The sequence below is a fragment of the Ixodes scapularis genome, unplaced genomic scaffold, assembly GCF_016920785.2.
Source record: "Ixodes scapularis isolate PalLabHiFi unplaced genomic scaffold, ASM1692078v2 PGA_scaffold5__190_contigs__length_132052651, whole genome shotgun sequence".
Taxonomy (NCBI): Eukaryota; Metazoa; Arthropoda; class Arachnida; order Ixodida; family Ixodidae; genus Ixodes; species Ixodes scapularis.
The window spans coordinates 61,706,579-61,721,226 of record NW_024609880.1 but is presented as its reverse complement, the minus strand read 5'-3'; the positions used below and the strand labels follow the sequence as shown (position 1 = coordinate 61,721,226).

The following is a 14,648-nucleotide window of genomic DNA, read 5'->3' as shown; positions in this document are numbered from 1 at the left end:
TCGTACGCGAAGGGACGGGCCGCTGCACTCGTCCACGCACGCACGGACGCACACTCTTTAAAGGGCGATGAACGTCAGCCCCGGGTGTACGCGCGCACACACACGTATAGCGATACAGATACACAGGAACTCGGCCGTCTTGCGTCCGCTTCCGTCTCCCCCGATATTTCTCCTATTCTCGTCGCTGGGGCGTCAACGGTGGCAATGGTGTGTGCGTGTGCGTGTAACGGGGTAACTCGGTGGACGATGCGGGTCCTGCGGTGCTCACTTTTTGTTGTTCTTTTTTCTTTTTCTCTTTTTCAGCAGGGTCGCCAAAAGATGATATTGTTTTGTGTTGGATATTCACCCGATTTTGTTTCTAGTTTCGTAGTGTGCTCCAAACTTGCGTTAATTAAGCTTAGTGAAGGGATGAGCTTGTGGCGATTGAGTACCGGATCGAAAAGGGATTTTAGCATTAAGCTAGCTAGATTTCTTAATCTCTCGTGTTTATTTGCTGTCCCGTTTTGCGACGTTTTCAGCGTAGACTACTGCAACGCAGCTTCTCGACAACGACCGAGAAGGCAAGATATATTGTTTCTTTGCTTGGCTTGAAAAAATTGTTTTTGTTTTTATTTTTGCTGCTTTTTTTTTTTAATGGCTTTTATAAATAACAAACGGCAAAGAGGGCAACCGGGGTGCAGATGGTTTTTGAATGCTCACCGGTGGCAGCTCGACTTTCTGTTCATGTACCGTACTCCTGACATGTTGTCCTGGGTATTCTTGTTGTCAAGAGTAGTCCAGCTTTCTTGTTTCTATCATATTTTTTTATTCTGGATTTTACGAGTAGAGCAGTATTATTTTCTTCAAAGTTCGAACTGACAACACACATACATGGTATAGTCGCGTGCCGAGAGCGGAGCGTTGGAACCAGAACCCTCGAGAAACCCCTTCAATTTCTTAAAGTGACCCATGCAAAACCCAACGACACATCTCGTGCACTTCCGAGAAATTGAGTTTTCTTATTTATTACGATAGCTCGCGTTCATTTACGATGGAGCACGACGTAGAACAGACAAAGAGATTTAGTGCTTCCATTTCTCGAGAGACTGCCGCCAAAAAGGGGCGGCAGGATGTCTGATGTCTACAACGTCCGACAATTCTCTTCTGTCAAAAAAAAAAAAAAAAAAGAACTTGCTCTGAACGGGAACAACTGCGGCTTATGCGGTCGCACACGAGACTACGAGAAGACATCGTAAATATCCTGCTGTCAATCTCGCTGTTTTTTTTTTTGTTTTTTTTTTTTTTTTTGTTTTTTTTTTTTTGTTTTTTTGTTTAGGGTGCCTAGGTTTGAGATTCTTTAACTGCTCGGTTGGGGTGACGTGCTTTATCGGTCGCGTTTGCATTACAGAGCACGAGGAGGAGGAGGCGAAGGCGTAGAAAACATAGGGACTATTCACGGGGCGCCATATTTGAAGGCGCTGTTTAGAGCGCATGCTCAGAACGAGCTCACGGTAATAGGCTGCTAAGACCGGCAATATTGGTTGTGTGGAATGCACGTTGCAAAAGAACTGCGGGAGCGCCCCATCAACACGCGCTCAGCAGACGCGCACACAGCTATGGCCGCCAATGAATACTCCCGATAGAAGCGTCTCCGCTTTGCTCCGCCTCCCTACGCCCGTAACCAACTTGCCGCGCGACAATGCACGCACACTCCAACGCCTCATGATAGCAAGGTCGAAGTGCTGAATTGTTTACGTCACTTAAAGACTGTGTCATACGGTGCACAGAGTGCTTCATGGTTTGGGTTGGTTCAGATTCTTAAATACAGGATTCAATTTCTCTCGCAAGACAGCACAAAACAGTGGTAGTCATTGTTTTTTTCAGGCCACAAATACATACAAATTATACTCGGAATAAATCTGAAAGATATCCATTTACAGTAAAGCGCTTAGGAGAGACAATCACTACAATCTAGGAAAGGAGCTCGGTGGATGACAGGTTCCAAACACATGTAACCTAGAAACACTGTATTGCGCGTTGTGACGGTCGGCATGGCGTTCCACAATGCTCGATGCAACGGCGCAATTTTTTTTTTTTTTTTTTACGTTTGGTTAGGTTTTTGGCTAGGTTTTTGGCTTTCCGTGAAGCCCTTATGAAAGCGTGGCCGCGAAACTCGATACTGATTGGTTGACGGGTATGAGGGTAGGAATGAAGTACTCGACGCTGATTGTCTGACGGGGAGGTCATCCCACCAAAGGGTAGGCGAGGAGGAGTGAGGTAGGCGTGGAGAAACTCGACCGCCTGTGGGCACTGAGGGAGAAGAGTATAAAAGGCTCTGGAAGATCGCCAGGTTTATCAGCCCAATTAGCGGTAGTATCGCTTCATCATGTGAACAACTATTCAGTGTACACAGGGTGCTCGTTAAACTATCCGATGAAGAGTGCCGTGAAGATAGGCGTCTGGCGCCTAAATGTGTGCGATGCTACAACTTTTAACGTATACAGCGCAGTTGCCTAGCAATATGCCATGATGTTTTCATGTTTAGACGTATTTGCAGCTTCGTCATTCGCCGAGAATTCCTTTCGTAGATTACAGCGATATAGCCTCACCGCCGGTTTGGGGGAAAGTAGACTTTCCCAGACAGGTTCCTTAGAGTCTACGATGACCGTGCGCAAATGTCCTAGTGAGCTTCTCCGTCGTCCTGCCTACGCTTCTGATAACGCTCCATCTTTATTCAACCCCCCCCCCTCCCCCCTTCTCGCTCATTCCGTATGCTCCTATCAAGTTTTCAAGTTTGAACATGTTTTCTGTTGTTCTTCTTTACCTGGTTATGCTCCGTAATCAGATGGGCCTTTCTGAGAGAGCTAACGGAACTATTTTTCTTGTGTCTGGATAGGAATTCCCTTTCCGCGATCTAGCCTCGGGCCAGTCGATGAAAGCCCGGAGTGCACGGACGGCGCATTTTTCATGAGCCCGCGCGGGCAATCAATTAGCCGCACTGAGCGTGCGCACATTCTCCACAGCGCGGGAGGCGCTCTGGCATGAGGCAGCGGGCGCGTGCGGCGCTCCAAAGTAAACTTTGGGAACAGGCTTGTAACAAGCTTGTGGGAGGAGAGATCTTTCGCAAATCCCTCCCTGACTTTAATATTAGGTTGGGGATAAAATGGAATTACGACTGTTCCCTCTTAACAGTGCCCTGGGCGGTGAGTATATAGTGTGAGCGTGTTATGGGGCAGTTCTATGCCTGTCGGATATAGCGCGCAGTATTTTGAGCTGAACGGTGAATTTTATTAACTCGGTTTATTTATTTTTTTCTTTCCAATGCGGAGGTGTGTTAAGATTCGCGGGTTTTGGAGATCATTATTAGCGTCCGGGCAAATAGATGAGGGAGATTTGGTTTATCAAAAAAACTGAAAGAAAGCCAAGGTTTTACGGCGGCATATTTCTAAACAAGCGGAATATATCGGATCGCTGGATCTCAATTCAGTAATTGGAGAAGGTCGAAGAGGTGTGCAGAAAGAGCGGCAACGCGGATTAGCGTTCGGAAAGAAAATAAAACGCGTTTCCTCACTACCGGGTTTTGTTCGTTCCAGATATGGCGCTTATAGATATTGGTGACCGGGTGTAGCGCAATGACGAACGAGAGAAAGAAATGGGGAATCTCATGTTAAAGCTGCAATAAGAAACTAAAATGTTCCGCGATTGGTTTGTATCTAGTCGGTCAATATTGCGATCTCCTGCGCACTTATACCACCTGATATATTCAAAGCCCGTGCACTAGAATTTTGACGTCATCGCAGCGAAGAATGAGTGCAAACACAAATAGGACACGAGCGCCGTATTAGCACTCGGCTGGGCCTCGTGTTCGATCAGTGGGGACGCTCGGTGTCAAGCTCGGACCTAATTGGAAAGTGGGCGCCATTCTGTAGTCACAGGCAGGTCTAGATGGCAGCTTTCTACCTTCGATAGCGCTTCGGCGTCTTATGAGCTTCGAGTGTGCACGGGCAGCCAAAGCACGGCGAAAGGCAATTGAACGCGTGCTCGAGGCCGGTCGTCGTAAAGAGATGAAAACTTGTGAGATGGGAATACCCTGCCATTCTCATTCTATCAGTGACTATACTGTGATGATGTTCCATGGAGGTAGTGGAGGCTGGTCAAGGGTTTTGATTTTTCAAGGTGGTGTTCTAAGCTCGGCCTAAACATTTTTTGTGCCACGTTGTCGACGCAAGAGTAGTTTTTCATCATCGGTAAGCCCCCGGGGTCACACTGCTTATGCCCGAGTCCCACTAGAGCGAGATACAGATGACAGTGACACGCCTCAAAAAAGAGTCTTTCGCGATTTGATAGGCTTGATAGATTAAAAGAGGCTTTGCTCAAACACGAACATCATGCACGCGAGGGTACCTTTGGCCGGCTTGCAATCACTCATGCTCACTTCATGAGCACCGGACGACTAAACGCCTGCCAAAGGTACCATCACGAGCATGCTGCGTGGGTTTGAGGCTTGTCGCTGTCGTTGGTTTCCGTTTGTCGCTCGAGTGGGACTCGGACAATATACACCATACAAAGGACGGTCCAAGTCACCGAAGTATCCGTGCTACGAGTGCCACATGGCAAGGAGTTCAAGGAGAAACTTGGCAGGCGGCATTCGAACCACAGATATTGCGGTTACTCGTGCCTGCCCGACTGTTTTTTGTATAATGTATGAGCAATATGCCGCCGGCTTTAAGAAAGTCATGAAACGATATTTCTACTTTCGCTAAATACTACTTAGAATCACTCCATAACGTTAATAACTGACTAAACCTTCTTTAAAACACTTTTTTTTTCGCAATTAAAAAAAAAAGTGGCAAGACTAAAATAAATTTAGAAATATGAGCATCGCTCATCCCCTCAACTCGGAACCAGAACACGCAGCCACGTGTCCTGATGCCCTATCCCATGCCGTCAACGTTAAAGGACCACGCGCTCGGGTTGGCAAAGTAGAAAACGCGTGTTGAGTTCCAGGCATTCTTAGAGTTCGGCTATTCTCATCACCGCAGTGGTTGGACACGAGTGTCCGCCGAGGCATTGATTGTTACGAGTCTGAGTGCTCACGCAGTTCTCGTGTCCGGTCCATGAGCCGCGCTCGACTGTCGTCAGGCGGGTCGTTTCGATCCAACAACTACGTCATCAAGCTTTGCAAAGACAAGACTGAAAGAAATAGTCTCCTCTTGTCCTCTCAGTTTCACCGCGACTAAGAAGCTTCCGAATCAATGGCGGCCCGTGCAGGTATACTTGGGCCAACTAGGACCTGTACGCCTTTGTTAAGTAATGAACATTCCAACCCGATATCGCTCCATGACCCCTTTAATATACCTACAATGACTTTGAAGTGGAACACCAGGCGGCTGAACGACGTCCACCATGCAAATATTCGACACAATGATTCGCCTTTGTGTAGCCGGCTCATGTTAGTAATGGTACAAACGTTGTCTTTTTTTTTATCCAGGTTTTTGGACGCGGTTGCAAATTCAGCCGCTTTCAGCAGCACTAAGATTTCTATTAACGGTATCACAGGTCACGTGTGTCTTAAAAGCCCCGTCTTCTTCGACTTGTGCAATCGCACGCGAACGAGACGCAAGGCGAAGCCGCTTAGCGCAGCGGTACGGGGCTGCAGCCTTGTGCTTTCCGTGTACTCTGCAGAGTCGTACACGCGCTTCTTCTTTCGTAAATAATGTTCTCGCGAATTTCGACGTGCCACGTCCTAATACATGGCAGCCTGCACAAAACCGTGTCAAACAAATCCTTCATGATGCTGAATTTCAATAATTGCGGTTCGACGTTACCAAGGGTGAACGTCAGCAACTACCAGTACTTATATTAGCTTTTCATTGACTTTCGGAATTCCCGATGACAATCTTTAAGCCGCACCCCGCATTATATACTTCCTAGTCTATATTTATAGACCATATTTACTCGAAAGTTAAAAACCAAACTTTCAAAAGTAAAAAAAAAAAAAAAGAAAATGTAAATTTAAAATAAAACCGACGTAGTAGAACATATTTATTTTTCTTTCAATTTCCCTCTTAGGTTGGTTCGGGTGTCTTCGAAAAGTGGCCCTCAAATTCGCCTCAACGGGGCCAATCCAACGCCAGGCTTACGCATAATGTCCACGCCGCTTTCCCGCGCTTATGGCGCCCCCGAAAATGCTTCTCAAATTTCTCGCGAAGTTGATCGAGCACAAGAAGAACGCTTTCCGCCCTTTTTTTTATTTGTTGTAGAGTAAGAGACGCGAAAGAGTATGCAAATACTACTTTTTGCCAGCCTCTCTTGGGTTCCCCCGTTCCCTTCTCGCTTTCTGAAACTCTTTGCATTCCCTTCTGCCATAACCTTCAAGATCCCTCTTCATCAAAGACCTCTTCTCTGCATTTCACTTCGAAGTTTCGGTCTAAAAAGAGCGCATGATATCGAGTTCGTTTTAACATTCCCCCCTTGTGACCATAGTTTCAATACAGAGTCCACCTCGAGAACTGAATAAACTTGCGATAAACTCCAGTTTTGCAGGACCGAATCCGCCAACCTAGTTATCTCTTGTAGAAAAAAAAAACATTTAGTTATTTTTAGAGTTACAGTCGATAAATATAACTTATTATAAAATAGATAAAGCTACTACGCTCTAGAACAATTGCCACACATTCACCTCTCCGCATAGATAAGAGAGTCAGTCATTTCAATCTATGAATGGATACGTATTTAGGATGGTTTTCATTTTAATATGTCTCAATCCGTTAGCCAAAAACTTAAGTCTCCGCTTCAACTCATTTGTAATAAGCCTGAGAAAACAGATTAAACCCCTTTTCGATTAATGAAACAAAACATAAATACTCCGCATTGTAATCTACGACACCATATACCGGTAACGAAGCTCCGGATTTTTCAGCGTTGCACGCTCACATTCTCGCGTTTAATTGGTCGTATGAATGTTTATTGAGCGCTAATTTAGTTCGCCGTGAAATGAGGGGCTATTCCAGTACCTTGTTAAGTTCGGTTTTGTCTCTAATTCCTCGCACAAAGGCTTATTTCCACTGATAGCCTCGAATAATGAGCCTCCAATCATGGAGGTTTATTTGTTTACCCCGTACCCATGTTCTCTAAAGAACGGTAAGGATGCGAAAAAGATAACAATTCTGCAATGCACGCCCTGCACGAAATGGAACCTAACGCCGCAGTTCCGAAAATGCGCACTAATTCCAGATGCGCATCGACTGACACAACACAGATATGTCTTCTCGTAGTCGGCGTTTACGTACCGGAGCCAATTTCGCGAGGCAAACACGACGTCCGGGCGTCCACGGGAAAACAGCGGCATCGACTCTGCAGTCCACGCGTTGCATGCAATGCAGTCATAATAGACATATTGCTAAATTACCCAAGCATCAGGGAGAATGCGGGGAAATGTAGAGTCGGGTACAACTTAAAAGCGGAGTGGTAGCTCCGCCTATTAACACCCTCCCCCCCCCCCCCCCCCCCCCTTCTTTCCCGCACTATTTCCGCTTTAACGGAGCGAACGCTGAGGAGGAGGCAAGAAGAAACTCGCCTCCTCTCCAGCGTTCGTTCCGCTACACTGGAAAGAGTGGAGGGTTTGTGGGCGGCGCTTACACTTCGTTCTTAGGTTGCACCTAGAGTTCCTGTATAGGCTCCCTACGGGAGCCAGAGTTGCGCGTTCATCCCCGTAGCGCCGTCCTTGCTGCGAGGCATGTTGATCCTGCTCCTCACGCGACCGAATTCGGCGAATAGCGGAGCCGCGCGTTCGAGGCGCGCGCGCGCTCAAAAGCAGGGGAACGTACGCCGGGGCGCGCGCAACGTCTACTTTCCTGCACGGCATTTGATCAACACCACCTAGACACAAGGCCTCCGCATGGTTTCCTCTTCCTCTATGAAACGTCATCACAGTCGGATCGCGCTCGGTCGGCTATTGGAGCCGAGCCCGACCTTCGACGCGCTGATTGGCCACGAGCCGCAGCCGAACACTGACGCAGCACTCGTGTCCAATCTCTCGCCTCGATCGATCTGACTATGATGACGCGTGTGGAGGCCTTCTGTCTAGGTGGTGTTGATTTGATCCGGCTCCTTACGTGATCAGATCTTGGCGAATAGCGGCGCGGCGGCACGTGGAAAACAGACGCGCAACTTTGGCTCCCGTATAGAGCCTATACAGGAACTCTAGTTGCACTCGTACCGAACTATAAGGAGAATTCACTGGGCGCCATATTTGTGGGTGATGTCTAAAGCGCACGCTCTGAACGAGCCAACATTAATAGGCTGCTAAGACCGGCATTCTTGAGGGTGCGGAATACACGTTACAAAAGGACTGTGAAAGCTCGCCATCAGCACGCGCTCAGCAGTCGAGCGCACAGCTATGGCCGCCAGTGAATACTTCCTACAGGGCTAAGCGCCGCACGCGCTCGCTTTCTCCGTATGAAAAGCTTCGAAGTAAACAACCAAAATAAGGGGTTCCGGAACGCGCGTACAAGAGAACACTTTGTTTTAGGTCCTTGTTTTATAACAGTTAAGACTGCAGACGCCAGCACATGCAGCGCGTAGACCTAATATTTCCCACGTTCTCCTTGACGCTCGGAAAATTTAGCAATAGGTCCACAGCTTACCGATAACATACTCGCGGCAGACATCAATGAACACGACGCTTTTTGCCTCGGGATTGGTTCTTTGGGGGCGGTAGGAGAGGTAGTGCAATTCCCCTTCCAATTAATAGTTCGAGCTTTCGCCGCTGCGTGTGAAGGGACTTCAGATGCGAACCCTTCTTAAGAAATAAAAAAAAAAGGCCATCGAATGACTGCAGGTATGGCGGCCCGGTTGGTGCCCCATGCACGGAAGCACGCGTAGCGGGCGCGTGTACGCAGCTTTGGTAAGGCTGCAATTGCACAGGCCTGCTCGCACGAGCGGAGACGTGCCGGTGGTCAGTTGTCCCGCTCGCAATCGTGTGTAGTCCGTGTTTTACACTAAGTTCAAGCGCAGCCGACGTAACGACCCGATGGAGACGATCAAGCTGCACCAAATCAATTCGTCGCGGCGCAAATCGTCTTTGTGCGTTTGCTATATTTGGTGCAATCACTTGCAGAGAGTGCACCGTGACCCTGCGTTTTCGTTTTCCGGCTCTGCGTGAGTAGTTCAGCTTGTGACAGAAAACGCACAATGACGATGCTCTTTTTTGGCACTGCGTGGTTGGCTCCATTAGATATTAGCGTCGGCTGAGGTGCGCACTTAAATTGAAACAAAGTATGTATAGGGGTACCTACGACAATAGTGGGCTTTCTTTGCACCGCACAGGTTAGGGATGGCTCTCTGCGTTCTTCGATTAAAGCAGTAACCTCAAGGATACTCTTTTCGGCGTGCCTCTTTTCTCTCAGTTCTGCCGCGTCCTTTTTTTTTCTTTTTTTATTATGCCAGTTCTGTTTGAGGACCGTTGGGTTCCCGGGCACTCTGTCCTTTCTCATGTGTCTTCTCGGCGGCCATCGTTTCAGGACCTGTGTCGTCAGAGAATGGCGGCCAAGAGCCACGAGAAGGCCGAGACCATCCACGTGGCCCAGTCGCCCAAGCGGGTGAGCAGTCTGTCCCAGAGCGAACCATCCCAGCCTGGATCCAGGTCCTCCACTTCGTCCTGGTGAGTACCCAAGAGGCCATCCTCCTCCTTCTCGAATCAGTTCGTTGTCAGAGACTTTACTAGGGGAATAGATTCCAGTACGCTCATCTGAATTAAGCTGCAGTCCCACGGCAGATACAACGTAGAAAAGACAGGCTGTTTCGCTGTAGACAAGATGACAAATTTATTTGCGGACAATTTCTCGCGAATGTTCCAACATGCTTGCTTTATACAGATGTCTGGAGACAGTTCTTGCCTAACCAAAGGAACAGGACAATCATACAAGAAAGAAGCACGCCTGAGACAGTGTCTGCAGACTCTTTTGTACGATGTATTAGTGGGGGGACCGCGACTTTAGACGGCGCACCTTGAGCGCTAAACCCTGCCCTGTAGGGTGAGGACACCCTGAGTCTGAGGGAACACACGCGTAATGCGCCGTCCAGGCTGTCGCGAAGTCGCGAGGAGTCAAAGAGGGCTGCCGCCGTCGCGCCGAGATACCGGGTTCGCTAAGAGAGCACAGACGGCTGTTTCCCCGCGTTCGAGTGTCCACGACGATACGTGGCGCAGCAGAGGGGATAGTTGGGTAAGATGGTTCATAGTAAAATGCCAACCGCATTCAATCTTTTTTTTTTTCCTTTTTAAAAAGTCACAGAATGTATTTGAATAACCAAGGTTTTAGCTCTTTCCAAATAAATATAAGCAAGAACACAATTAAGTGTGTGGAACCAGGAGTACCCTCACACTCCTTGATGCGCGAACGCTTTGGTTCTGCGTTGTTCAGACGCAGCCTTATGCCGCACATAGAGTAGCAAATCATTACGCGGAGTAACTAAAGAAACTAATCGCGACGGGAAAACGCTTTGGGAGCGTATTTTTCTAGATCGGCGATTGGTCTGCTTTTCATTTGGGTAGTTAAGTTTAGGAGGAACAGTTTTCGCGATGACTCGCTCTCTCCTACGTTCTAGTTGAAGCACCCACAATGACTGACAACTTAAGGAGCAAACGCCGTGGTGAGTTCAGGGGCCCTAACCTACGCGGCGGGACCATGCGGGACGAGGGAATCGGGACATCTCCGCCTGCCGCGATTGGCCAGCTCCACACCGCTAGCCATTTGCTGCAGATGGCGATGTCCAAGTCCCTAGGTCCCGCAGTGTAGATGAAAGCCCCATGGGCATCTTAATATTGCTGCGCATCTAGTAAGATTGCAGGATTATCACGTATGAACGCCGAAGAATGTAAACGGAAGTAGGAAGCTTGAACAAAGTAGGTCGCGCCCTGAGTTTCTTAAGCGGTCAGTGACTACACTGCGTAAAATGCCTAACAAAATAACAATTACAAAATCGCAAAGAAAGAAAAAAAGGTGGGTGTTTGAAGAAGGTTGCATCCACAAGGTTCACTCGAAACACGAATATGGCGAAAGTTGAACCTATATGCCCTAGCATTCGTATACGCACAAATCCAAGTAATCATTTTCTCTTTGATATAAGAGTCCTTTGTACGAGTCCACCGAAGACTAGGTATGCCATATTACTCAATACGACAGCCACTTGGCGATCGCAAGAGAACCGTCGGTTCCGCCGAAGCCCACACGTATCGCGCCCCAAGGAACTACATCACGTTGGCCAACCATGGATGATGCACAAGCGCGTTCGCGAAAACGGGAGCCCTACCAATAACAAATGACACGGCAATCCAAACAAATGGCTCGAGACTCGGCACCGTACTTCCGGCACCGATCAATAGAGGCCGCGCGCGGCATCCCAGTCGGCCGCTCGCATGCAGCGCCCCTCCAGCGGGCGCCACCCCTACTACACAGACACACACAGACACACCGAGCGACGGGCTGTAAAAAAAAGAAACGTTGTACGAGAAAGACGCCATAAAATAGCGAATAAAGCGAGCCGCGAGAGAAGGTGGGTGGGTGGTAAAGGCGCGGTGGATGCAAGGGCTAGCTAGCAAGACCGCTTTTCCGAGATGCCTGCTGTCTTTTAATTATGCATGCAGGCACAGGATTTGCGTTAAAAGTTGTACGGAAACGAGTGTTAAGGGCATTGTAGGCTCCCGCCGCCGGATAGTAGTACCTAGAAAACGCGCAAAGGGGGATAGTGAGGGGGCCGAGCTTAAGGGAAAAAGGGAAAGTGGCGGCTTGAGAGCCGCAGTTTCCTGTTAGCGGGTGCCGTGCTGGATATTGATTAAAACGCGCGAGAAGAGGAACTCGGCAGCGATGGCTCGGACTCCCTCACTGCACGCCCCCCGCTCTCCCGCTCCTCCCTTTGCCCAAACCCCGGTGCTTTCTTTCTAGGCTTTTAATTTATTTTTTTCTTCTGGTTCGGGCTTAAGAGCCCGTTATTTTTGGTCTGCTATTCGTCTGCACCCGTGCTTTTTTTAATATCTTTGTTGCGTGTATTTGCAAGTTAATACGGTACCGCTGCAGACGTGGTGGATGCCTGAGCGGAGAGGAATGCTTTTGTACTAGTTGGGGAAAAAGAAACTCTAAGCGAAGTCTCGCGTTGCGTGTGTGGCTCTGTCTCGAACGAGACGGGGCGTGGGGAAAGATAAAAAAAAATGTTTACAAAGAGTTTGGTAATTAATGACTGAAGGCAGCAAATCGTCATGGCGTGACGCAGCGTTTCGTTTCACAATTTCGGACGTACCCGTGTTTTATTAAGTTTTTTCTCCCCGCATCTCTCGGTATATTTCAGCTGAAGGCTCCTTTATTTTTCAGCTTTGCGGTCGGTGGTCGAGGGTGTTCGACGTGTTCTTTTGTTTAACGAGCCAGACGTTAAGTAACATTGTATTTTGCCATTTCGTAGGAAGAGGCATTCATCGGTCAACAGAAAAATACGCTCGTTTCAGTCTATCTGTAAAGTGCCCAACTTTTACTGTTTTTTTTTCTTCTTTACTTCTCCTTTCTTTGCTTATGGCTTCTTATACAGATTGAATATTCATCAACAAGATCTGGCTAAAGTCCACCGCTCTGACGAGAACTGCCTTGATGGTTGACTCTTATTTTATGGCTTTTTACATGACAACGAGCCACTAAAGTTAAATCCCACTTCATTCGAGCCATGTCCTATAGATAGTTTCCAACCTAACCGGTGAAGAGTACTGAGTAGGGTGCCAATTTTGATAATGCACATTATTTGCGAGAAATTGATGAAAGACATGCGAATTCCCGTCGACCTTCACCGACAGTTCACGGCTAAGGCAGCAGCGTCTTAGTCGGAAGCTTTCATCGGATCTGCTTCCGATACACATGCCCACATGCGCGGCCAGCGCTACAAGCTGATGGGATCAATAAGGATGGGACAAAAGTGCGGCGTCGTCGCTTTCGTCGTATTTTTGTTTGTGCTACAATCGGTTGAACCAAGCAACCGCATGCAGTCAATGCACCGCGACCTCGCACTTTTAGTGTACGTGGGTGTATGTGGTGTGGCCTTGACCACACCCTAACGTACGGTGAAGCGGGGTAAGGAATAATCAAAGCCCGTGACAACGTTACTAGGTTACCTCAGCTATGAATAAAACCCTCGCCGGGGAGGCGGGGGGGGGGGGGGGGGGTACCTATGCCTACTTCCTTCAATCTTCCTCATGCAAATCCCCTCGATGTGCTGGCGCTCGTCTTGCAAGTAGTGACAAATGCGCCAGTACACGAGGCTTGTGTCTCGAGTGGCCCTTGGAAGCTAATGGCGGTGGAGCACCCGCTCGTGGCACGTGTCTTGCGCGTTTCTAAAACCATTGGTGGCGGTTCTTGTAAGCGTGAATAGGGGAATAGGCCGATCTCACTAAGCGTTCGGCGCATGCGTGACACCCCCATAACTTTAGTTCCCAGCGGGCAGACGGCCGTGCATGCTAGGGCTCCTGCCGTTTCGTGCTCCACACGCGCAGAGCTCCAGCGGGGTTGTTGCACGTGCAGGAAGACTAAAGTTCTCTCGATGCATTGCGGCAGCGGTGGCGTAGTCAGACTGGCTGGGGAGATCGGTCATCCCGTCGTTTAAAGCGCCATCTAGATTTTTTATTCAAAACTGTTTCTTCCATGACGCTCTGCCATAGAGTACGGTAGGACGCCATCTAGACGCTGTGCTCCGAAACGTACGTACTCCATAGAATACACCGCAGTTACCATAGTAGCCGTCGGGCGCGTCGAGCGAATAGAAGCGAGCCGCGGTGAGGGGGGGGGGGGGGGGGGGGGGGGTTATTGCTTGCGCAAACAGCGTCTATGAGCAGTTTCGTAACTGAACTAATTTGATAACGTAGTCCATGTACTAGAAGTTCAACGTTATCGCAGTGAGATCGAGCGTAGATATAACTGGGCCTCGTGCTCAATCGTGGGAGGACGCTAAGGCCCGACGGATGAGTTAATTGGCACCACCCGAGTGGTGAAAACGTTCAATGAAAGTATAGGAGGCTGTTCGCAGACTTTCATCATTTCAGGTGGCGTTGCACTAGTGCGCGTGTACCACCACCGAATCGGCTCCATGCCGTAACGTTGCAGTGACAGTGACCAAGACGTAAATCTTTTTCAAGTTCGGAGCATCGCGACTCGCGCCTTGCCCACTTGTCGATAGTATACCTCACCCGAAGTTTTCGAGCGCGCGAGATTTGCTCGAGATCCTCGCGAGAACTGCTACACATGTGTTCCGCTCGTTCCTGCAGTCACTCCCCCGGCAAAAACTAGAGCACCTCCAATTCTCGCACGCAGTCTCTTTCTCCACGAGTCACGCCCGGAAAATGTCTTCCGCCGGCACTCTCGACCTCCGACGTTTTGTATCCCCACCTCCCTCTGTTCGTCTCTTCTACGTGCTTCCTCCTCGTAGCCTCCCTTATCCGGCCTCTTTCCCGCGGTGCCACGGAAGCCCTATAACGGTTTTTGCGCCATCCCGCCTCGCCTAATTGTCAGGAACGGCTCTTTGCCTCCGAAACTACGGCCGAACGACAGAAGCGAAGCGGGGCTGAGAAGGAAGGAGAGGAGGTCGCGCGAGAACGCCCCATTAGTGCCTACTCCAGCGAGATAATTAGGAAGCCT

The 14,648-nt window shown here is 49.0% G+C and overlaps 1 protein-coding gene across 1 annotated transcript in view; it reads left to right on the top strand.

Annotated features, from left to right (window-relative positions):
• LOC8025016 (receptor-type tyrosine-protein phosphatase N2) overlaps positions 1–14,648 on the top strand; it is a 542,301-nt gene that overhangs the window by 427,868 nt on the left and 99,785 nt on the right. Inside the window, exon 15 of the mRNA XM_042294236.1 lies at positions 9,504–9,643. Within this exon, the coding sequence (XP_042150170.1) occupies positions 9,504–9,643 (140 nt within the window). The remainder of the gene's footprint in view (positions 1–9,503; positions 9,644–14,648) is intronic.